General features: G+C 45.4%; 1 protein-coding gene across 2 annotated transcripts in view; it reads left to right on the forward strand.

The window, feature by feature from the left end:
• The window catches only part of ENOSF1 (enolase superfamily member 1), a 30,384-nt gene extending 7,919 nt beyond the window's left edge, over window positions 1-22,465 (forward strand). The window contains exons 3-16 of one of the 2 annotated variants that reach the window (XM_047827411.1): window positions 3,772-3,887; window positions 6,092-6,178; window positions 6,542-6,568; window positions 8,666-8,738; window positions 8,862-8,900; window positions 9,263-9,345; window positions 10,126-10,160; window positions 12,246-12,333; window positions 13,997-14,131; window positions 17,400-17,441; window positions 18,693-18,822; window positions 19,067-19,166; window positions 21,403-21,484; window positions 22,066-22,465. In XM_047827411.1, coding sequence (XP_047683367.1) covers window positions 3,772-3,887; window positions 6,092-6,178; window positions 6,542-6,568; window positions 8,666-8,738; window positions 8,862-8,900; window positions 9,263-9,345; window positions 10,126-10,160; window positions 12,246-12,333; window positions 13,997-14,131; window positions 17,400-17,441; window positions 18,693-18,822; window positions 19,067-19,166; window positions 21,403-21,484; window positions 22,066-22,167 — 1,139 coding nt within the window. In that variant the 3' untranslated portion in view covers window positions 22,168-22,465. The remainder of the gene's footprint in view (window positions 1-3,771; window positions 3,888-6,091; window positions 6,179-6,541; window positions 6,569-8,665; window positions 8,739-8,861; window positions 8,901-9,262; window positions 9,346-10,125; window positions 10,161-12,245; window positions 12,334-13,996; window positions 14,132-17,399; window positions 17,442-18,692; window positions 18,823-19,066; window positions 19,167-21,402; window positions 21,485-22,065) is intronic. The other variant, XM_047827412.1, reaches the window with a different exon arrangement.
• Window positions 22,466-22,839: the final 374 nt, after the last annotated feature.

Raw genomic sequence — 22,839 nt, forward strand, 5'->3', positions numbered from 1 at the left:
AGACCATATAGGGTGGCCCCCAAAGGTTGCGTAAAACTCAGCAAACTTACAAAATGTGTTATGGGATGGACCATTGGAACCACTCTGGTAATAGCGAGACTTTGAACTTTGCTGACTGGGGCACACAGTATGGGGACCCTGCACGTGTTTTGTGCTCACTGGGACTTGATATAGGAGATAGGAGGCTCCCCCTCTCTGGTTGCTGAGCTCTGTGCTTTGGGCCTTCATGGACCTCTGCCTCCTCCATTCCCATCCCTTCCCAGCTGTCCTGATGGACATCTCAGCCAGGGGAGATGCCATCTCTCTATGTCTATAATAAATGCTTCTTTTGCGGTGATGTAGTTGGCTTCCGGAGCCTTTTTCAGACCACAATATGACAGAACCCATTTTAACTTTATGGGCTTTTTAAAGTTTATTTATTTATTTAGAGAGAGGGAGAAAGGGGAGAGTTCACAAGAGAGGGGGAAGGGCAGAAAGAGAGAAAGAGAATTCCAAGGCTTTCTGCCAGTGCAGAGCCCCGACACAGGGCTCCAGCTCCTGAACTGCATGCGAGATGATGACCTGAACCAAAATCAAGAGTCGGACGCTTGATCAACTGAGCCACCCAGGTGCTCCCGTTTTAGCTTTAAACTTGCTCCCTATTTCAGGTGATTCATCGCAGTCTCACTGAATGTGTTACATGGCATTTGCATTCAAGTTGAAAAAACATTCCATTAGCACATCACGGTTCTCCTGCACTTTTACCAGCTTACTTACCTGTGCATTCTTTTATGATTCGAAAAAGAAAAAAATAGTGCTTTCCTCATTACTGTGAAGGTAGTGCTTGTTTGCGTGTGTGAGAGAGACAGGAAGGGAGGGTTATGGTTATTTTTTTAATGTATAGAAGACACCAATATAGTTCTTAAAAAAATAGAAGAAAAAAAAGATGAAGAAAGAAGAATTTCTAAAGAGACAAAAAAGAGCCATAAGGGTTCACACCAGCCCTCAGGCTCAGACACCCATGGTCATCCATCGGCCTTACTGACTTGTCCTTTCTGTGCCAGAGGGTGGCAGGGAGTTAGTCAGCAAGACGTGCCTTCAGTGACCAGTTTTTTCCAGATGAATTTCCCACCCATGGCATCAAAGCAAACCTGAGGCAGACTGTCCTGTATGCTGGATGACCACCACTACCGAGATTTCTGTCGAATGCACCCAATTTTAGTTACCTTCTTGCAGTGCCCTCCTTTTGAGCAAGGAAAATCTGTGCTATAGATGAATACATTAGTGCTGCTTATGCATCTCTTAGAGCTGTGAAAGGTGAGCTCATCCTCAACTTTGTTAAGGGCATTTTCCATGTGGGGCAAACCAGAGGTATGCTTCATCAGTGGTTTCTAGCAGCTGTCTCATCAACGAGATGGAGGTTTTAACTAGATGATGGTATATACCTCTTTGTGAGTTGCTGACTGGCTCTTCAGATGTCTTTAATCCTAGAGCACCAACCATCAAGGTGTGAGAAGGATTCTGTCTTCTCACATTCTAGAGAATGCATATCTGAACTGGAATGATTCTATAGCCCTTAACAGAAGCCCTAGAGAACATGCAATGGTTGCTCCAGCCCTAATGCTACATTTGAGAGCAGGTGTGCATTCATGTATGAACACTGTTCCACATAGAAGCCAGGTGCATCCTGACAGCTTGTTTCAGATATGTCAGAGGTCTTTCTCCTAGGATCTGGAGGATAGTAAAACTGCACCAGTAGTTAGTAGAACAGCTATCCTATGAAATGACCTGAGTAATAATCACAGAAATGGCAACACCAAACAACAAATTTATCAAAAAAAATTTATAACAAATTAATTGCTTTGGGGCTAGATGACTTAATTTGATTATTTTGGTCATTTATGTGTACTAATTGTTTTCTAGCATGACTGAAGGGTAGAAGGGTCTTTCCAATTCAATCTGTTACTTACTCTTCATCTGAAATAATACAATAAAGCCTTTTTAAGTAAAATACGGGAAAAAAAAAAAGGATGGTAATTCTGAGCCAAATTAAATTTGACCTTTAAATTACTTAAGAAAACATATAGTGGGGTGCCTGGGTAGCTCAGTAGGTTAAACATCCGACTCTTGATTCAGCTCAGGTCATGGTCAAACAGTTCATGAGATCTAGCCCCATGTTGAGCTCTGAGCTGATAGCACGGAGCCTGCTTGGGATTTCACACTCCCACTCTCTCTGACCCTCTCCTGCTCATACTCACTCTCAAAATAAATAAACTTTTTTTCTCTCTTGCTCAAAATAAATAAACTTAAAGCATAGTATATCATAAATCAATAGGAAAAAATTAAATCTTTAAGAAAAGTGTTTTCATGTACTTTAACATTTTACATGTATTTATTTCAAATTCGTTTCATCTTTAGTATGTGTTATAGTGTGACTTCAAGATATTTTCTATGCTTGACAATAATTGGAAGGTACCTCTTTTTTTTTTACTTTTATTTTTTTTAACTTTAGAGAAAGAGCATGCCAGAGGGGCAGAGGGAGAGAGAGAGTTTCTCATCCAAGCAGGCCCCAAGCTCAGCACAGAACCTGATGCCAGAGCTCAATCCCAGGGCCCTGGGATCATGACCTGAGCCAAAATCAAGAGTTAGATGCTTAACCAACTGAGCTACTCAGGCGCTTCCCCCCACTGCTTTTTTTTTTTTTTTATTTGATAAATCAGTCCTTTATTCCTTAGGAACAATGAAATAGAGAAGTTTGATTTTGAAAATGACTGGACACTTGGGGCGCCTGGGTGGCTCATTCGGTTAAGCGGCCGACTTCGGCTCAGGTCATGATATCACGGTCCGTGAGTTCGAGCCCCGCGTCGGGCTCTGTGCTGCCAGCTCAGAGCCTGGAGCCTGCTTCGGATTCTGTGTCTCCCTCTCTCTCTGACCCTCCCCCGTTCATGCTCTGTCTCTCTCTGTCTCAAAAATAAACATTAAAAAAAAAAGATAGGGGTGTCTGGGTGGATCAGTCGGTTAAGCCCCCGACTTCAGCTCATGTCACGATCTCACAGTTTGTGGGTTCCAGCCCCGCGACCTGCTCTGTGCTGCCAGCTCAGAGCCTGGAGCCTGCTTCGGATTCTGTGTCTCCCTCTCTCTCTGACCCTCCCCCACTCATGCTCTGTCTCTCTCTGCCTCAGAAATAAATAAACATTAAAAAAAAAAAAGAAAATGACTGGACACTTTATAAAGTGAACAAGAAAATATATTGGGAATAGGATTTAAATTTTCGTATCAAAAAATAAACTTTCATACCTATGGCTCAGTTTTTTAAATGGCAACCATTCAAAATGTGTTTGCTCTACTCAGATATTAAGCTCAGTGTATGGATTAACAGCTGTATTATATATGTGGTATTATTTATGACAAACCCAAAAGACATTTTGAGGCAGTATTTAAAAACATGTACCTTTAGGGGCACCTGGGTGGTTCAGTCAGCTCAGGTCATTATTCTTACAGTTTGTGGGATCGACCCCAGCATCAAGCTCTGTGCTGGCAGTGGGGAGCCTGCTTGAGATTCTCTCTCTCTCCCTCTCTCTGCCCCTCCACTGCTCTCACTCACTCTGTCTCTCTCTGTCTCTCTCTCTGTCTCTCTCTCAAAATAAATGAACTTTAAAAACAAAACAAAGCATGTACCTTTTGTATTTAAAGTTTCTTTCATAAAATCCAACAGTAGTTGTGGTGTTTTCACGTCTTAATTTATTGGCATCATACCAAGACATACCCAAGAACTGAATCCTTATTTAATAGTTGCCTGTGCTGTGAATGCCCTCGCCCACCATGTGCTTAACAAGGACCTCGGGGACATCGTTGGTGACTTCAGAGGCTTCTACAGGCAGCTCACCAGTGATGGGCAGCTCAGATGGGTAAGGGACCTAATTTTTAAAATGTTCTTACAAGTGGGGCGCCTGGGTGGCACAGTCGGTTGAGCATCCATCTTCAGCCAGGTCACGATCTCACGGTCCGTGAGTTTGAGCCCCGCGTCGGGCTCTGGGCTGATGGCTCAGAGCCTGGAGCCTGTTTCCGATTCTGTGTCTCCCTCTCTCTCTGCCCCTCCCCCGTTCATGCTCTGTCTCTCTCTGTCCCAAAAATAAATAAACATTGAAAAAAAAAATTAAAAAAAATAAAATGTTCTTACAAGTAATATTACTAAGGTCTAAGATGTGCTTTGATTGCAACAAATGTGAAAACAGAGACAGGCTTACAATTTTAAGGTAAAACACTATTAAATTAGGGCTTCAACCATTTAGACAATCAGTGTTTTGAGGTAATTGATATTCCTTTCTGTAAGACTTGAATCTGGATATATTTGGATCCTGAGAGCTATCTCTGCCCTATGGACCTCATCTCTACTCCTTGAATGGAAGAAGTGTTCTAGACACTCTAGAAAATAAAGTATTGAATGGGCATCCTTTCTGGATGAGAGGTAATGTGGGTGGCATTAGAGTTGGGGGATGAGGTTATTAAAGCCAGAAACATAAGAGAAGAGCAAAGCTAAAAGATGGAGACCAGAGCACTTTTACATGTATAGGTCTATATTTTGAACCCTAAGTTCAAGGCATGAGAAGAGTGAGGCTCTAGAGAAAGGATTCTGTCACAGTAAGATCAGTCCAATAACTGGGACCTTGCCCTTTTCTCCCAACATCAGCTCTATTTTTTATGAACTCTGCTCAGTTTCTCATCCATGCCCATAGAAAGACACAGGGAAGGCATTCTGTGTGTTGCCTTGGATTTCATTTTTAACTTTCTGCAAAGCAAGTTGAACTTACTTTTAAAGGCATTCTCTTGAAGAAGTCCCCACTGGCCAAATCTGGGACAATTCAAGGATCAAAATAAATTTGTTAGTAATGGCTTATAGCTCATTGAATAACATAAGAATCCATGAGTGCATTCAGGTAGTAAACAAGCAGCTAGGGAAAGCTTGTCATTATAATAGAACAGAAAAACGTAAAAGGAATGATAACGTTTGACAATCACTGTATTGCAAACATTGTAGCCATAACTCATTGAGGCAAGAATGATCAATGGATGCCCCAATTTGGGGACAATAGTAATCTTACACTGTGAGGTTACCATTTTCCCTAAGTAAGAGCCCAGTGGACACTGACTTACCTAAGTGCTAAAAGATAATAGCCCTAATAAAAAACCAAAAGGACATTATTGCTTACTTAGAATTTGTGCCAAAAAAGTATGACCTGGATCCCAGTCTGAGGAACACTGTTACAAGTCAACCAGCCCAAGTGCTTTAAAAATGTCAACAGCATCTTGACAGCATTCTTAAAGAACAGCATTCTTAAAAAAATAAGAAAAACTGTTCCAGATAAAGGGGGACTGAAGAGACAGAACAACCAAATGCAATGTTAATAAAATAAAGTACATTATTGAGACAATTGGCAGAATTTGATTATGGACTGTTTTAGGCAATAGTATTCTTATCAATGTTATATTCCCTGAATCTGATCATTGTACTGTGGTTATGTGAGAAAATGTCCTTGTTTTTATGACCTACACACAGAAGTATTTAGGGTTCCAGGAGCATGATATTTGCAACTTAAATGGTTCAGTAAAATCACTTGTGTATATATATTATGTGTGTGTGCACACACACACACAATATATATATATAATATTTGTCTGTATATACATACACAGAAAGAGAGTTGGGGGTAATATACAGGAGTTTTTTGTACTGTTCTTGCAACTTTTCTATAGGTTAGAAACTATAAAAAAAAAAAAAAAAGCATGGGGCACCTGGGTGTCTCAGTCAGTTGGGCACCTGACTCTTGATTTTGGCTCTGGTCATGACCTCATGATTGTGAGATCGGGCTTCATGCTCAGTGTGGAGCCTGCTTGGGATTCTCTCTCAATCCCTCTGCTCCTCTCCCCACCCTGCCCCCAACCTCTAAAATTAAAAAAAAAAAAAAAAGTTTTTTAAAGTATATTAAAAAAGCTTAACCTCTTTGTGAGCTTTTATTGATGGCTTTTAACTCTTGAAATGTGTCCCTGGCTAGGAGACCTAACTATCTCTTTCATGTCTAAGATATGCTGGTGTATTTTGCTTCCTAACCAGATTGGTCCCGAGAAAGGTGTTGTGCATCTGGCGACCGCGGCTGTTCTCAACGCTGTGTGGGACCTGTGGGCCAAGCAGGAGGGAAAGGTAACTCACTGGAGGAGCACTTGCAGGAGCTCTGTGGAATAATCCAACACGTGGCAGAGGACTAAATAGTTCCTCTACGAGCAGCCTTCTAAAGACCAAAGACGCAGGCCTCCAAAAGCAATGTGGAAATTTGTTTGATGTGTTTCCTCCGTGGCAGTAGTTAGGAAACCATAGGAGTAGGTTAGAAAGGGCTGAGAAAGAAATGGGAGAGCAGCAGAGGTGAGGAGTCAGGAGGCAGCATTAGAGATCCGGGTGTGCCCGTGGGCTGGTGGGCAGGTGTTTGAAAGTGGGAGTTTGAGTTTACTTTCAGGGGAAAAAGTGGGCACTTTACACATGATTTAAAATTCTTTTTTTTCCCCCAAGCCTCTGTGGAAGTTACTTGTTGACATGGTAAGTAAATTCTTTAACATTATAATGTTAAACAATTATAATAGTGTTGCAGTATAAACGAGATGGATTTCGTGGATTACTTGCCTTTTGTAAATCAGCAAATATATTCAGAATTGTCTGTGGATCGCCATAGTGATGGTAAAGTAAAACCCCAGTAAACCCTAATATTTCTTTTCTGGTATTTGAGGTAACAGCTGGGTGTGCCCACACACAGTGGTCCATGGGAAGCACTGAGTTTGGGTCCTGCCTCCCCCACTGTGGAGGTTTCACATGTAATGCAAATTCTCTGAGCCTCTGTTTCCCAATTATGAAAAGGGGATAATCATCACTTCTCTGAGAACCTCATAGAATTGGTTGAAAGACCAAATGATAAAAGTGTTTCACAAACTCTGAAGAGCAAGATGTTATTATTAAGATGTCATCTGGTCACTTTGAATTTAGAGTGTTGTGGTCTCCATTATCTGATTCTGGAAGAGAAGGAGCCAAATGCTGAAGATAGGTACCTCGGTGTTTCCTTCTTCCTTGTCCTGTTTGTGGCAGGGAAGAGCACCTGCCAGGGGAGGAGGAAAAAAAGCTGGGCAATGGGCAAGTTAAGGGGGGGTGACCTTCAGACCCAGGCAGACCTGGCTTTGAATGTGGGCTCCTCCACTTTCTGGCAGGTTGACCTGAGGCATGTCACTTAATCTCTTTGAGCATCAGCTGCCTTAGGGTGATGTCTTATGTGGTCACTAAAATCCTGGTAGCCAGCAGATGAAGGCCCTGTTATTATTTGACATCACCATTTGGGAAAAACAAAGAACACCTTGGCTTTGAAGACTGTTGGTCAGCAGACATCGTCTCTTCTCTGGGAGAAAGTAAAGACAGGCGGATATCACACCATCGACATGGTTGCAGGTGGCCTGGGGGCCCCATCTGAAGGGGAAGGACATGAGCCACCCTCTAGGCTTAAGGTTAGGCTTTCAGGGGGTGTAGGAGGCGACTCCCCAAACCGAATGAGTTGAGAGGCACCAGAGAGGTGTGACTTCATTCTTATGGATTCTATTTCCTGTTTCAGTAGTGGCCGATAGTCTTCAAAGAGGCAGAATCTCAGCATTGAGGTTTTTTTTACAATTTTTTAAAATGTTTATTTTGAGAGAGAGAGAGTGCATGTGCAGGTGAGTGAGGGAGGGGTGGGGGGGGGGGGGAGAGAGAGAGAGAGAGAGTGAGAGAATCCCAGGCAAGCTCCACACCCATTGCAGAACCCATCGCAAGGCTCGATCACACAACTGAGAGATCATGTCCTGAGCCGAAATCAAGAGTAGGACACTTAACTGACCGAGCCACCCAGGTGCCCCGAGCTTTTACAATTTTTGACAGACTAGTGGAGGACTGTTGGTCAGAGTAAAACCTGAGAGGGAGTGAAGCTACTGGTTGCTTCCCAACTGTTAGACTGAGATAGGGAGGGGTCTCAACCAGAGATCCAGCTGAGATGTTGGCCTTGCCAGTGTGGCCAGAGTAGTGAGCATGGGGCAGGAAGAGGCGGGGAGAGAACAGCCAGTGATGGTCCAGGGTGGCCTCCCATGTTTAATCCATTCTGTACCTGTTGGTGAAGTGAATTACCCAATTTGACAAGAGAAAAAATTGACTACAGTCATGCTGCTAATAAATAGTGGGCATAGGGTTGACCCGGGGAGCCTGGCTCTGATACCAGCCTTCTTTCCTCTCCTGCTGAGCTGCGCCAGTATCCCAGTCAGCCCTGATGTGTAGAGCAATGATGTCTAGAGAGACACCAGGCGCTCATCTATCCACTTACTCATGCTGAGTGCTTGCCTCATGCTGGATCCTCTTTCCAGAAGCCATGTTAGTTGGGATGGTTGGAGCCTAGGTGGCAGGAGAGGGAAGGGATGGGGAGTGAGGAGGGGGTTGCAGCGGGAGCACCTGAGGATGTCTTTGGGAGTCAGCCCTGACCCTCTGAAGGGCTCTCAAACAATTTAACACAAATCCCAAAGGTCCTTCCCTGGAAAGGGTAATCCCACGTATCAGTGTAAGCACATCCTTAGAAACATAAGCCATTTGTGAATTGATTTGGGCCTTTCCCCTCTCCTGTCACACTGCCAGGACCCCAGGATGCTGTTATCCTGCATAGATTTCAGGTACATCACAGACGTCCTGACTGAGGAGGAGGCCTATGGTGAGTCATACTCAAGTGACAGAACTGAAGTTTTCTGGTACCACTGATGTGGCATGCCATACCTACCATATAGCATGCATGCTTTGTTGTCTAAAAAAGTGATGATACTTTTTTTTTTTCCAGGAATACTGCAGAAAGGTCAAATTGGCAAAAAAGAGAGAGGTGGGTGGTGAGGAAATTTCCTTCATTGTTTTTGCTGTCACTGTCCTTTTGAATGTCCCTGTCGTCTGGGGGTTCATAGCGTCTTCCCAAATGCCTCGTGCCCAGCAGCCAGGCCCTCTGATGGGCGGTTGCGTCTGGATGTGCCCTGGGTGTGACAGGAAGACCTGGGGTAGTTTGACAGCCTTGGTATTTGCATGATTGTGAATGTGACCAAAGGCTGGGTTTGGGGCTGGGTGCATGTGAAAGGCAGGGTCAGAAGGAGAACTGCTGGATTCTCTGGGGGCAGCAGCTTAGCTACAGGCAATTCTAATCCTGAAGGTCCCTGGAAAGCACAAATGTTGACAAGCTCTGTGTTTCCACAGAAAAGCAAATGCTGATGCATGGCTACCCTGCCTACACGACATCGTGCGCCTGGCTGGGGTACTCGGATGACACGCTGAAGCAGGTGGGCATCCGAAGCTGGTTTTGTAGACAGGTTTTATATTCCTGGCTTTCTGGAGTTTTCATGTTAGCTCTTCTAGATCATTGTGGATCCAAGGCTTCATTCTGAAAGCACTTCTACTGGAGCAAAAGCAAAGCCGCTCATATTGTGGGCATGGGACTTTGTGACCTTATATGTCCCACCATGGGTTCTGGAAGGGGACAGTCCGGGATTTGACCCCAGGCAGAGACAGCAGTGTAATGTCGTGCAGTGTTACACCTAACCATGCTGAGCCTCAGTTTCCTCACTGTGAAATGGGGAAATAATACGGGTCTTGTGGGTGGTTTGGAGGCTCCAGATAAAAGCTGTGAGTTGTGTGACGCTTGTGACCCCGTGGCTGGTACTCGGCTGCAGTCAGTGCGAGGTTGATCCCACTGCACTGTACCTGCAGCTGAGAGAAAGACTAGCTTCTGTTTGTTACCCTCACATCCATTAGTTCTCTGGATGCTGCAGGATATCCTAGCTTTAACAAGAGGGATATCAATGCTCCATTGCCCTTTGAGGAGTGTGAACAATTAAAGACATTGTTCCCATAGAGATGAGGAAAGAAAGTCATCCTATGGGTACAAAGAGTTATGGTCTGTTGGCTAAACTGTGCTCTTAATGCATCAACACATAGCTGTTCCTCCGGTGTCCGCTGCTGCCGTAAGTGCATATGAAACCAGATCAGGGACAACTGGGGTCCTCATTAGACCAAGGGGAGCTCTGCCGTGTGTGATGCTGGCTGTGCTCCTCTCCCCGCAGCTCTGCACCGAGGCCCTGCAGGACGGCTGGACCAGGTAACTTGTTTGCGTGGTAACAAGCTTCACTGCCCCAGTTAGCAGCATGATGGGCCAGGAACAAAAGGCACCAGGGCGGCCAGGATTCGTCCAGGAGCAGTCTCACATGGAGGATACGTAGGAGAAGTCTCACTGTAGACCAGGCTTTCTCCAAAGATGAGATGTGAGTCCTAATTACAACCCTAAGACCTTGGAGAAACAGACCTTGGAGATCATCAATTTCAAACACCAGTCCAGAATAGAAATCAACTCTTGAAAAAAAAATTTTTTTTAAGTTTACTTATTTATTTTGAGAGGGGGGAGGGAGAGAGAGAATCCTAAGCACACTCTGTACCATCAACATAGAGCCTGATATGGAGCTTGAATCCACGAAATGTGAGACCATGACCTGGGCTGAAACCAAGACCTGGATGCTCAACCCACTGAGCCACCCAGGCGCCCGAGAAGTCCACTCTTTTACTATCAGTAATAAGCATTGACTCAGCTTCCACTTGAAAACCTGCAGAGGCAGTGAGCCTAACTTGGAGGGAGCTTTTGCATTGTTTGAGGGCTCCGTGTGTTAGAAAGAGTCCCAAAATGTATCGAGTCCTTCCCTTCCATGTAACTTCCAGCTACTGGTTCCAGTTCTCTGCAGAGTCTCCAAGCGTCTCCTCTTCCCCTGGAGTGGTGGACCTTCTCCTTCCCAGGCTGCTTCTCTCCAGACCAACTGTTGGCACTTCTCTGCTTGTCTCTGCTGAGCAGATATGGAACCCTGGGCATCCTAGGGTTTTCCTCTGGATACAGTGTGGCTGTCAGTGGTCCCAAAACCTAACACAATGCAGGACATAGAGGGACCATCATCTCGTGATGTGGTCACCATGAGTCTACCAGTTTAGCGCACAGTGGCACATTCTGTAATAGGTCCCTGGGCTCCCTGCATGACTCTCAGTCTGGCCACAGGCCCCCTGCTGCCGCCAGTGTAGTCTGGAGCAGGAGCATCAGCATTTCCTGAGAGCTTGTCAGAAATGGCAGTCCAGCCTCTTCCCAGACCGGCTGCTCAGGAATCTGCATTTTAACAAGATCCCATGTCAAAGGGTGACTTGTGTGCACGCTAAAGTTTGGAAGGCACTGAATTCTTGTAAACTCCAGAGCTAAATGAAGGGTCGGGAAGTGAGAATTTGAACGAGGCAGCATGAAGCATTGGAAAGAGGCTTGGGATATGATGGATTTGGAATCAGCCTCTTGCCTTTTCCCCTCATCCCCTACAGGTACTTGCTGTGTGATAATGGGAAAATGGCCCAAACTGTCTGAACCTTATTTTCTTTCTCTATAAAATGGGAATAATATTAACTCATGATTCTCCTCAAAGTTGCGGTATCTGAAAAGGATCAGCACAATGGGAGTCATAGCAGGCGCTCAGGAAGTGCCGGCACCTTCCCTCTTTCTGCATACCTAGGGAGGGCTGACCTTTCACTGCATTGATTCAGGATGAAGCCCTCGTATAAACCTCTGCACAGCTGGAGGTATTTTATCAGTCATACTCTTTTTTTTTTTAATTGTTTTTAATGTTTATTTTTGAGAGAGCACGTGCAAGCAGGGTAGAGGCAGAGAGAGAGGGAAACACAGAATCTGAGGCAGGCTCCAGGCTCTGAGCTGTCAGCACAGAGCTGGATGCAGGGCTCGAACCCGCAAACTGAGATCATGACCTAAGCCAAAGCCAGATGCTTAACCGACTGAGCCACCCAGGCACCCCTATCAATCATACTCTTTACGTTCAGGATGTGACAGGCACTTCTCTTTAATTCCAATTCTGGCTTTTGTTCTTAATTCCTTGTCATGGCACAGCAAAAACTCAGTGTTATTAAATATCTGACTGCTCTCCTAGTTCTTAGACTTTGGGTCAACGGGTGGTTTAGCCTTATTGCCCTGATACATTTGCCAGATTATTTTCAAGTGGCTTGTCTGGGACTGCCCAGAAAAGGGCAAAAGGTTACTAGAAGATATGACCTGTGAATTATTGACAGAGGCGGCTGCTTCTGCAGAAAATCCATGTGTCTTTGTCACGTCAGGACATGTCCAAACTACCAAACCGCATTTATTTTACAGGTTTAAGGTAAAAGTGGGTGCTGATCTGCAGGATGACATCCGTAGGTGCCGACTCATCAGAAACATGATTGGACCCGAGAAGACGTTGGTAAATGTCCTCCCCTACCATTGAGAAGCCTTGCGTGAAGCCTGTGTCTTGAGCCAAAATGCAACTCATTTCAAGCAAGGATTAAGGAATGTTGGGAATTTTATTTTATTTTTTAGAGTTTATTTATTTTGAAACAGAGAGAGCATGCTGAAGGGGCAGAGAAAGAGGGAGAGAGGGAGAATCCCAAGCAGGCTCCACACCATCAGCACAGAGCCAGATGTGGGAGGGACTTGAACCATGAGATGCTGACCTGACCCAAAGTCAGATGCTTACGCAACTGAGCCACCCAGGTGCCCCAAAGAACACTGGGAATTTTAAAGCTGAGTGAGAGAGGAAGTACAGATTTGTGTGAGCTGATAGTTTAAAACGTCTGTTCTGCAGAACTGTTTGCGTAAGATCAGGCTTAGGGATTATTCCTGCTTGCTGGCACAGAAGCGCCTGAGCAAGCAGGTCTCCCCTTGGAGCCCCAGTGGGCCATTCTTTGACTCCCCTGAAAAAATACGTCCCGCCTGGTCCATCAGGCGGCCAGTCTCAGGGAGCCAATGTTGAAGAGATGCCAGACTTTGCTGAGATAAATGTAAGGATCAGTCATTCCTGACTATTTTTATAAGAGATTTCTTATTACATGTAAAATATTTTTATAAAGTCACAAGATGTTTTTGTGGAGTTTGGGAGGCATGTTTCCTAAGTTAACTAAAATAGGAATTGGGTCCTTGACCTAGGATAAGAAGTATCACTATTTATACATGAGTTAATGCTGCTTTTAAGGGGCCATCCTTCTCCAAGTAATTTGTGGTACAATTGATTCTAGGTGTCCTGTCATCTGGTTTTCATAGTGCCCCCTGTGGAAACTCTTACCACTCAGCACTTTCTACTAGAGATACCCACCTCCGTGTCTGTCTTCTCAAAGCGTGATAATGTCAGGGTTGGGGAGGCCCTGTCTTAGTCTCTGCACACCCAGCACCTGACTTCCAGGCAGGATCTCCACATGCAGAGAGCCAGGGCCTGGGAGTTAAAGAGGCCTGGATCTGAACTAGCTATTTACGTGGCTAATTGTTCTTGGCAAGTTCCTTAACTTCTCTGCATGTCAGTTTTCTTTTCTGTAAACTGAGTTAATATGAACTGCGTCATAAAATACCCAGTTGAGTAGGTGCTTCATAAATGGTAGAGTTTGGGTTATTTATTATTCTGCCAGACTTATAGTTGGCAATAGTCAATAAATGACTAGTGAACAAATTTAGAATTGACGATGAATGACTCAGAATGTGATAAAGTAGTTTCCAGAACAATGAATACTGCAAGACAGGTGTACTTCCAAGCCCTAAATGCAGATCGGGCCAGAGCTCCAGGGCCAGCAAGCACTTCTCCTGAGCCTAGCCCAGGACACTTCCAGACACCACAGTGGCTCTGTGAGTTGCATTTCCTCTAGAAGACGCATCTAGAACTACAGTGCCTGTCTTGGTGGCTGTTCTTTGGCTCCTTTTGTAACGGCTGCATACTGATCCTACACAGAGGAGATGTCAGGCTCCCTCTGGAAGTCTTGCTCAGCAGTTGGTGGCACTGAGTGACAGCATTTCCTTCCTCAGAGCTGCAGTCCTGTCACAAGTCAGTACCAGGCAGACCTCATGGTGAAAGATCTCTCTCTCTCTCTCTCTCTCTCCAGATGATGGATGCCAACCAGCGCTGGGATGTACCTGAGGCAATAGAGTGGATGTCAAAGCTGGCTGAGTTCAAGCCACTGTGGATTGAAGAACCCACCTCCCCTGATGACATTCTGGGACATGCCACCATTTCCAAGGTAGAAAAGCCGCTCCTGCCTCTGTCACTACTGCCATGTATTTTTGTTTGTGGGTTTGGTCTGACAGATCCCAAAATCCCGTTGCTTCTTCCCTTTTACATTTTTACATATTTTAGAGACAGTACATTGCTAAAAGTTGAAAGGTTGCCAACAAACCAAAGGTTAATAGGCACGGCTCCAGACTTTGTAAATATAGAAATCTGACTGATACTAAAATATTTTACTCCCCCAGAACGAAACAAAAGTGCAGATTCCTCTGGTGGACTCAAAATACAAGGTTTACTTAGCTAATGCCTAGGTCAGGCCTGCCCAGGAGAAGGCTACCTGGAGCCCTCACACCAACACACTTCCTGCACCGATCCACCCGGCTTCCCTTCCTCTTGGGTTTAGGGACACCCTGATATGTCAGAGCATCTGAGAACATCCTTTCTCTCAGGGTGTGTCTCCCTTTAGGCAGGTGTCCAGCACGGATATATATAAAGCCAGAATGCCAGGTAGTTAATTTATAAGGAGAACTCCCAACTTCTGGGAGCACTAGAGTTTTGTATCCTCTGACCAGAGCAAGCTCCACAAGGAGCCACATTAAACCAGAGGTTGTTGAGTGAGTGAAAAATCAGGACAGGAACTGGTGGTGCGATTTAAATATGAGACGGTGTCAGTCCAGTGTGGCCCCGCGCATCTCCCCACAGTGCATGGATGTGCCTGCTCCTGGCACCAGGCATGTTGAGTCTTAAGCCTCACCCCTCCCCTGGCAGTGCCTGCCTGCCCAGCCCCGGCCAGCACTCACCCCTACTCCCCTTTTACGTTTTCCTCTGATAACCCTTCCTCCCCAACATCGGGTTCGTAGGTTCGCTTGCTTTACAGTCCATTCCTGCCTGCCTGGGAGATTTTTTCCCCTGGTGTGACTTTGCATTGCTATACTCTCCCCTAATCTGAAAATTGTCACTGTGAGGACAGTCAGTTCCAAGTTCTGGGAAAGATACCTCAGTGTGTCCTACATGAAGTCATAGGTCCTACTGGAGCCATTCTGCTCCATTTCTCTGAACATATGAGCTTCTTATGTGGGACACTCCACAGAAGCCTGTGTTTGAGGGATGCCCTCCCACTCTCCCCACTTCACAGCCTAGCTGGAGAGAAGAGGGTAAGACATGGGGGCATGCTGGGTGGGGCCCTGAGCACTGAGGACAGTAGAAAGAAGGTCACTGAAGGGAGAGACAGGCGTGGGCTGGGATGGTGGAGTGGCCTTGTGGAGGTAAGACAAGAGGAAAGCTGTACTGCAGGTGGGGGAGACGTGAGCAGCAGTCGTGGGGTGACCATGTTGATTTAAACAGAACTGAAAGCTTCTGAGGAGTCGTTCTGAAATGAGAATCTAGTGACAGGCCATGGTTCAAGAAACAAGACGTTTGCCTCAGGGTTCTTATGGGGGTAGCCATGCCCTAGTGCTGCCCACTTGCCTACACAGGGACTTGCACCGCTGCCCACCTGGAGGGTCTCCTCAGAAGCTCTTCTGGGTTTCAGCCATCTGAGGTCTTGTTTACATAGGGAAGGCCATCCACTCAGGAGGCATCCCATGAAGTGGGCGCAGACAGACCAAGGCCGGGGGAAGCCACAGAAACAGCAGGCCCTGGAGATCCCCAGCACAGGGGCTGTGGGGAAGATGGGTCCATGGGGCCAGACAGCAGGTCCGTCTGTGCAGAAGATGTGGCCCAACACAGTGAGCCACCATAGTGTCTTGAAGGAGAGAATAGGATTAAAGAAGATTTCACTGGGAAAAAACATGTAGGATGGATTGAGACACAGGGTACAGGGCAGGTGTGGAACAGACAGAAAGAAAATGGAGGCAGAGAGTAGAGCTAGGAGGCTTTCCCAGTAACCTAGGAGGCCAGGTGGTGAAGGGAGAGGGCAGCTAGAATAGAGCAGGTTCAGGAAATGATTAAAAGGAAGAAATAAACATTGGTACCTATTTAGTGTCAGAAACATATTCTTTAAAATGGTAGAGTGAATGACTTCCCCCCTCCTCTACTACTTTTCCCCACTCTTTTTTTTGTTTTTGTTTTTGTTTTGAGATAACCGAGAACATTTAAATTAGAAGTTCCTGAAAGCATAAACAAGGAAGCTAGAAGGTGCCTCAGCGACCATCTACTCTAACTTTTGACCTGGAGACGAGGAGGCCGAGGCTTCTGGTTTTCCATGAATCATCCATGTCCACATATCCCATTAGAGGTGGGACAGCTAGCAGGATTGGCGATACCTGGCTCCTAAATTAAACGTTATCTATTTATTAGAGAGAGAGAGAGAGAGAATGCAAGCAGTGGAGAGAGAATCTCAAGCAGGCCCTATAGTCAGCATGGAGTCGAATGCGGGGTTCAATCCCACAACCCTGGGATCATGACCTGAGCCGAAACCAAGAGTTGGACACTCAACAGATTGAGCTACCCAGGTGCCCCTAGGGCTTTTCTGTAGGGGAGTGGTTCTATCTAGTGGTTCAGATGTCTGCCCTGGCTCTGGAGTGGGCCTGGAGTTCAAGCCTGGGCTCTACCCCTTTCTAGCTTTGTCATCTGGGAACAGTTGCTAGCCCTGAACCTGTTTTGCCTCTGTGAAATGGGGGTGATGATGATTCCTGTCCCAGTGGGCTGTGATGAGCAGTCATTTCAGTCACGGTTTCATGCAGCACCACACAGTTGAGAGCACACCACGCTAGTAAGAGCTCAATGTTAGCTATTGGTGCCACTGATACCTGAGGAGAGTACCTATGGCCTCGCAATCCCGGTGGGGGCAGGGGAGAGCAGCCTGGAGCCCAAGTGGAGGGAAGTGAGGTAGCTTCAGGCAGTAGGACTGAGAGAGCAGTCTGAGTCTAAGAAGACTCCAGCACTTGCCAAGTGAGCATTTCACCAGGTTAGGAATGAGCTTACCCTGACCTGTAAAGTGGATCTAAGACTGCTTGCTGAGCTTGAAGGGAGAGGGCTCTAGAACAACTACAGAAGAGGGGGGTTGGGAGAATCTGCAGAACTGTAGCCGGGAAGGGAACTAACGGCAGCATATGAACTAGTGCTGACTGTATCCTCTGTAGGCACACACAGCCGCTCTTGTGTGCATACATCATCCCCTTGACCACCTTCTGCCATTCCTTAAACTTCACATGGCTCCACAGCAGGGACGTTTCCTTCTTCAGCTCTAAGTAGTTAAACAACTGTAAATATTTTTAAACATTGGGAGTTTCAGTTTAAAGGTTTGGGAAAATAACATCAAGTTGCCTTATATTTTACAGGCATTGGTCCCACTAGGAATTGGTGTCGCCACAGGAGAGCAGGTAAATGACATCTCCTTGGGGACAGTACACACTGGCCAGCCACTGAGGACACTGGCATACATTAGGTTACATCACCTGTGTTATTTTGAGTTTGGAAGCTTTCTTTTTCTTTTTTTTTTTTTAATGCTTGTTTACTTGGAGCGAACATGAGTCGGGGAGGGGCAGAGAGAGAGAGACAGAGAGAGAGAGAGGAACCCAACCAGGCTCCATGCTCAGCACAGAGCCTGATGTGGGGCTGGATCCCACGACCATGAGATCATGACCTGAGCCGAAATCAACTGAGCCACCCAGGTGCCCCCGAGTTGGGGAGTTTTAATTTCAGAAATGGGGATATTTTACAGCACATCAGTAGAACCTGGAGTCAGATACAGTCAAAAGTTTGTCTCTTTTCCCACAATTTATATGACTAAGGCCATTTATCTTCTTCAAAGTAATCAAAATTCACAAGGCAGCAATTTAAAGCTGCTCATGCAAGGGCATAAGATGCACTGTATGGTTTTAAGAAAGCCAGCTTCCAAACGGAGTAAACATTATAGCGTTCACTCTTTGTGCTTATAAAACGAAGCACAAATGCCTGCCAAAACCTGCGGCAGTCCACCCACGAGCAGAGCAGTGTGAAGGAACAGATTCTCAGTTTTCCCAGCAAAAGGAGCAATGCTGTTTAGCTGTGTTTTTTGTCGTCCAAACCACCTGCTCATCGTCATCACCATATTTCATCCTGATGTTTGCTTCACTTCCCACTTGCCAGTCACTATGACAGCATTTCCTTAATAGATGTCAAGCTGATGTGACTTTAGCATGACCGTGGTGTGACCATTCCACTAACGGATTTATATAGCAGTGAGCAGCGAGGTCCCCGGCTTGTATTATCAGGGCTTGCTTCACGCGGGTGAAAACAAAGACTAGATACAGTCCAAGCTTCCAGAGGCCGCTGAGGAGTGACTTGGAATTGGCGCGTTGCCAGGTGTAGATACCCTAATAGCCAAAGCTGACTCTTCTAATTAGTTTTATTTTAAACGTTTTTTTTTTTAATGTTTATTTATTTTGGAGGGAGTGCAAGCAGTGGAGGGGCAGAGAAAGGGGACAGAGGGTCCGAAACAGGCTGTGCGCTGACAGGCTGACCACAGTGAGCCTGATGTGGGGCTCAAACTCACGAACCGCAAGATCATGACCTGAGCTGAAGTCGGACGCTCAACGACTGAGCCACCCAGGTGCCCCATTCTGTTGGTTTTATTTTAATTCTATTTCCAGTGCCACAATAGAGTCATATTTAAGCAGCTTCTCCAAGCGAAAGCCCTGCAGTTTCTCCAGATTGACAGCTGCAGGCTGGGAAGTGTCAATGAAAACCTCTCAGTGTTGCTGATGGCCAAAAAGTTTGAAAGTAAGGGCACCCTGGAGCTGCGCACCAAACCTCCATTTCCTGCCCACCACACACCCGTGGGGCCCTCTGTAGGGACTCTTTTCGGTTTAATCAAGGGCTCTTTGACGATTTTTATCCTGGAGTTTCATCCCTGTATACTAATGAATGACATAATCACCTGTGGGCAATGAGAAAACCTGGAGGTTCTCTTTCATCCCCACCCCCACCCTACCTGGCATTAAGTAGAAATCTGTCTTTATTGTAGTTCCCGTTTGCCCCCATGCTGGTGGAGTTGGCCTCTGTGAATTGGTACAGCACCTGATTATATTTGACTTCATATCAGTTTCTGCAAGCCTTAAAAACAGGTCAGTAACGTGGAGTTAGCTTCAGAAGTGTCCCTCGGTCCAGGCCAGACCTTTTAAAATTCTGCTCTGGCGACCAGAGGCGCTAAGAACTCTGTCCATTGCCACATCCTATAACTCAAAGGCCAAGTTGGTTTTGCTTCCTCTTCTTCACATGCAGCCATTAAACTGGAGCCCCAGCAGTGGACAGAGCTCTTTTTCTTTCATGGGGGTGGGGTTTTGGTAGCTGCCTTTGTTTTCTAAGTATGTGATGGGTGGGTGGGTGGGGGTTGCAACCTGGTGGAAACCAGAACCCCTTCCTTTTTAAAGCCTTGCTTTCATCGTGTGTGTATTCTCTGCTTCTGTACAATCTCCTGGTCTCAACGCTGTAGTCTTCTGTAATCTGGCTGCATCTGGTTCCATCTTGTTTCTCAACACATCCCAGGTGAACTTTAAGACAGTCTTCTGATCATCTGCACACATACGGCTTTACTATGCATTTCTTTCCTCTTGGAATTAAATGTGGAATCGCCGAAAGATCACTAGAGGTGATCTTTATATGGCAGAAGCATAGAAAACGTGCATGGGAATGGTAAACACCAAATGCAGGACCATGAGAGAGAAATGGGATCCGTGAGGGTTTAGACTGGGCTTCAGTGATATAGTACCTGTCTCAAGTCAGGTGGTGAGTAGACAGATGCTGCCTTTTATGTCTGAAATATTTTGTTCGATAAGAAGTGAACATTCCTGGGCTATTCTGCTTTTGCCCCTCTCATTTCTGTTCTGAGGGTGGGACCGAGGGGAGGTCAACCTTGAAAGGTCCTGCCAATCTGGAGGGCCGAGAGGAGGAGGGCGAGCCCCGAGAACAGTGCACTGCGACCACCCAGGAGTGGGCAGAAGTGCCTGGTGCCACCCTCCTGAAGCACACCTCGCTGCCGGGATGCTGCTGTGCATGCAGAGCAGCCAGCCGCAAGGCGCAGGCGCAGCTCAGCACCCCTGCTTTACGACTGTGTGGAACACCCATTCCCTGCTCATCCTTCAAGGCCAGAACATCCTCTCCCATGGGGCTGGTTCTTCATCTGTAGCCTGTTCTTTGTAGATTACACATAGTGCATATTCTAGTCGGTAACTTAGTCTCTGTGTCCACTGAAACCATGAGGCCCTGTCTCACCAGGTCCTTTGTGAATTCCCAGCACCGGGCACACGGGCTGCCTGTCATGGCTGTTCATTAACCTGTGGCTAAAGCAAGGTGGCAGAGTTAGGTTACTTGCCCCAAGTCACAAAACTAGAAGGTAGCTGACCTCAAATCTGAACACAGACCAGTCTGGTAGTAAAACCTGTGCTCTTCTTCTAAATCGTGTGTAGCTGGATGGGATCTCATTTGGTGATTTTAGTCTATTCATCTAACTTTTGGCTAAAGGCACCCAAATAATCCCAGATACTTATAGAGTCTAAACTGATGGGAGTAATAAAACCTTTACAGATATTTCTTGGCTGAAGATGGCTTAACATTCTGACAAACCCAGCATAAGATATTGATTACTAATATATAGTAATAGATTGTTATCAATTATTGATAAATATTAACATTAAAAATACATTTAAAAATGCATTTAATACACCTAACCTACTGAACATCATAGATTAGGCTAGTTTACCTTGAACATGCTCAGAACACCTGTATCAGCCTAAAGTTGGACAAAATCATCTGACACAAATCCTGTATTGTAATGAAGTGTTGAATAGCTCATGCAGTTTATTGAATACTGTGCTGAAAGTGTTAGAGAGGTTGTATGGGCACAAACGGTTGTCAGTATACTGGTTGTTGACCCTCATGATGGCGTGGCTGACTGGGGTCTGCTGTGCCACAGCCCAGCATCATGAGAGAGGATCGTGTCACACATCACGAAAGCAGGAAAAGATCCAAACTCAAAATTTGAAATACAGTTCTCCTGAACACGTATGGTTTTTGCACCATCGTGAAGTCAAAAAATCTTAAGTCAGACCATCCTAAGTCAGGGACCATCCGTAGTTACAAGAGACTTTTGGTACCCACATGAGGAGACTTCAAGCCCTCATATTACTTTATTTTGCAGATGGGAAGGACCTGAGGCAGAGGTTGAAAGATTTGCATAGAAACCTGTGCCAGATCAAGTCCACCCTTTCTTTAGTGGTACTCACCCCTTTGCTTGGACAGTTAGTACCACATAAATGATCTAATGCAAGGCATTATTGCCCCAATCTGATTCCTTCCTCCTAGGATGTGCGAATATGTCGACCACCTGCATGAACATTTCAGGTATCCAGTGACAATCAAGAAGGCTTCCTACATGCCTCCTAAGGTGAGCTCGGCCAGAGAGGCCTCCCTGAGGAAGCACTGCCAGCCCCTGGTAGACTTGTTCTAGTGGGTTAGACCCTGGAGCACAAAGCTCTGTCTCCTTAGAGTTTATTTTCAGTATCTAAAAATTACAAATGGCTCCTTAGTTAGCAATATCAAATTCCCAAGGCCCAAAGGTCAGGAGTTGAGGGTGAAACTGCTCCGACAAGGCTTCTCTAATGCAGGCCTTTCTTCCCGACACCAGCTGAGACCTTAAAATGCATTTCTTGTGCAAAAACAAACCAACCAAAAGAACAAAAAACAAACATGGCACCACCTGGAGGTTAGTGAACTGAAACATTCAGACTGTGGTTGTGTTATCTGGACCATTAATCTTCACCATGTCCAAGACATTGGGGTTCGTTTTCAGCAACAAGAGATTGAATTGTCAAAGGAAGTGTGGTTAGTTTAATCCTAAGAAGCAGCCAGTAGTGTGTTCCTCATTTCAAACAATCTGAAAACAGCATCTCTACAGGCAGCAGAAATACATAAGTGAGTTTTGTTCTGGGTGGTTATTAACACTACTCTATTTTTTGTCTTTGATAGGATGCTGGTTATTCAACAGAAATGAAGGAGGAATCTGTAAAGAAACACCAATATCCAGATGGTGAAGTCTGGAAGAAACTTCTTGCTGCTCAAAATAATTAAATGTTCAGCCCCAATACTCTTTCCTTTTTCAAGTGAAAAGGCTTAAAACTTTTTGGGTATGGTTTTACAAAAACAGGGGGGGAAAATCACCCTAGCAATCAAAACAAATTCAGCTGAAAGTCCTGTTAACCTCAGGAATCAGCTCAGTCATCATTATTACTTGATTCTTTTAGCAAATAAACACATATTCTCCTTATTAATCCTTAAATTTAGATTTAACTCAAAATCCAGAAAGATGTTCTTACAAAATTTCTATCAAGTGCTGGTACCTAGACATTAAACTGCACTTTGAGAATAAGCAGGTTATTTAATTGTTGGAACAATGCCTTATTCTAGCTAACATCTGTCAGAAATTAGCAGGGTAAAAAAATAGTCCTGCAGTGCCATGTGTGTGTCACAAAGGTAACTGGTGTGTAACAAAGGTAAAAGGATTTCACAGATAAGCCCCGGAGTGGTTTAGCATTTCTATTCTTGCTCAGTCTAAATCTATCAGTAGAGGATTCACATGATACTGAAACTATGGCAGCAGTAATGAGCATAAAAATGGCATTTCATGTATTATTTTTCCATAACCCTTAAGTAAACCTTTATCCTAAATGGTCATTAAATGCTAATGATAAAATGCAGCCAGAATTAGATGAACTGCAGAAAAACAGGGCAAAATACAGTCTA

Source organism: Prionailurus viverrinus, chromosome D3 (genome assembly GCF_022837055.1).
Source record: "Prionailurus viverrinus isolate Anna chromosome D3, UM_Priviv_1.0, whole genome shotgun sequence".
Classification (NCBI taxonomy): domain Eukaryota; kingdom Metazoa; phylum Chordata; class Mammalia; order Carnivora; family Felidae; genus Prionailurus; species Prionailurus viverrinus.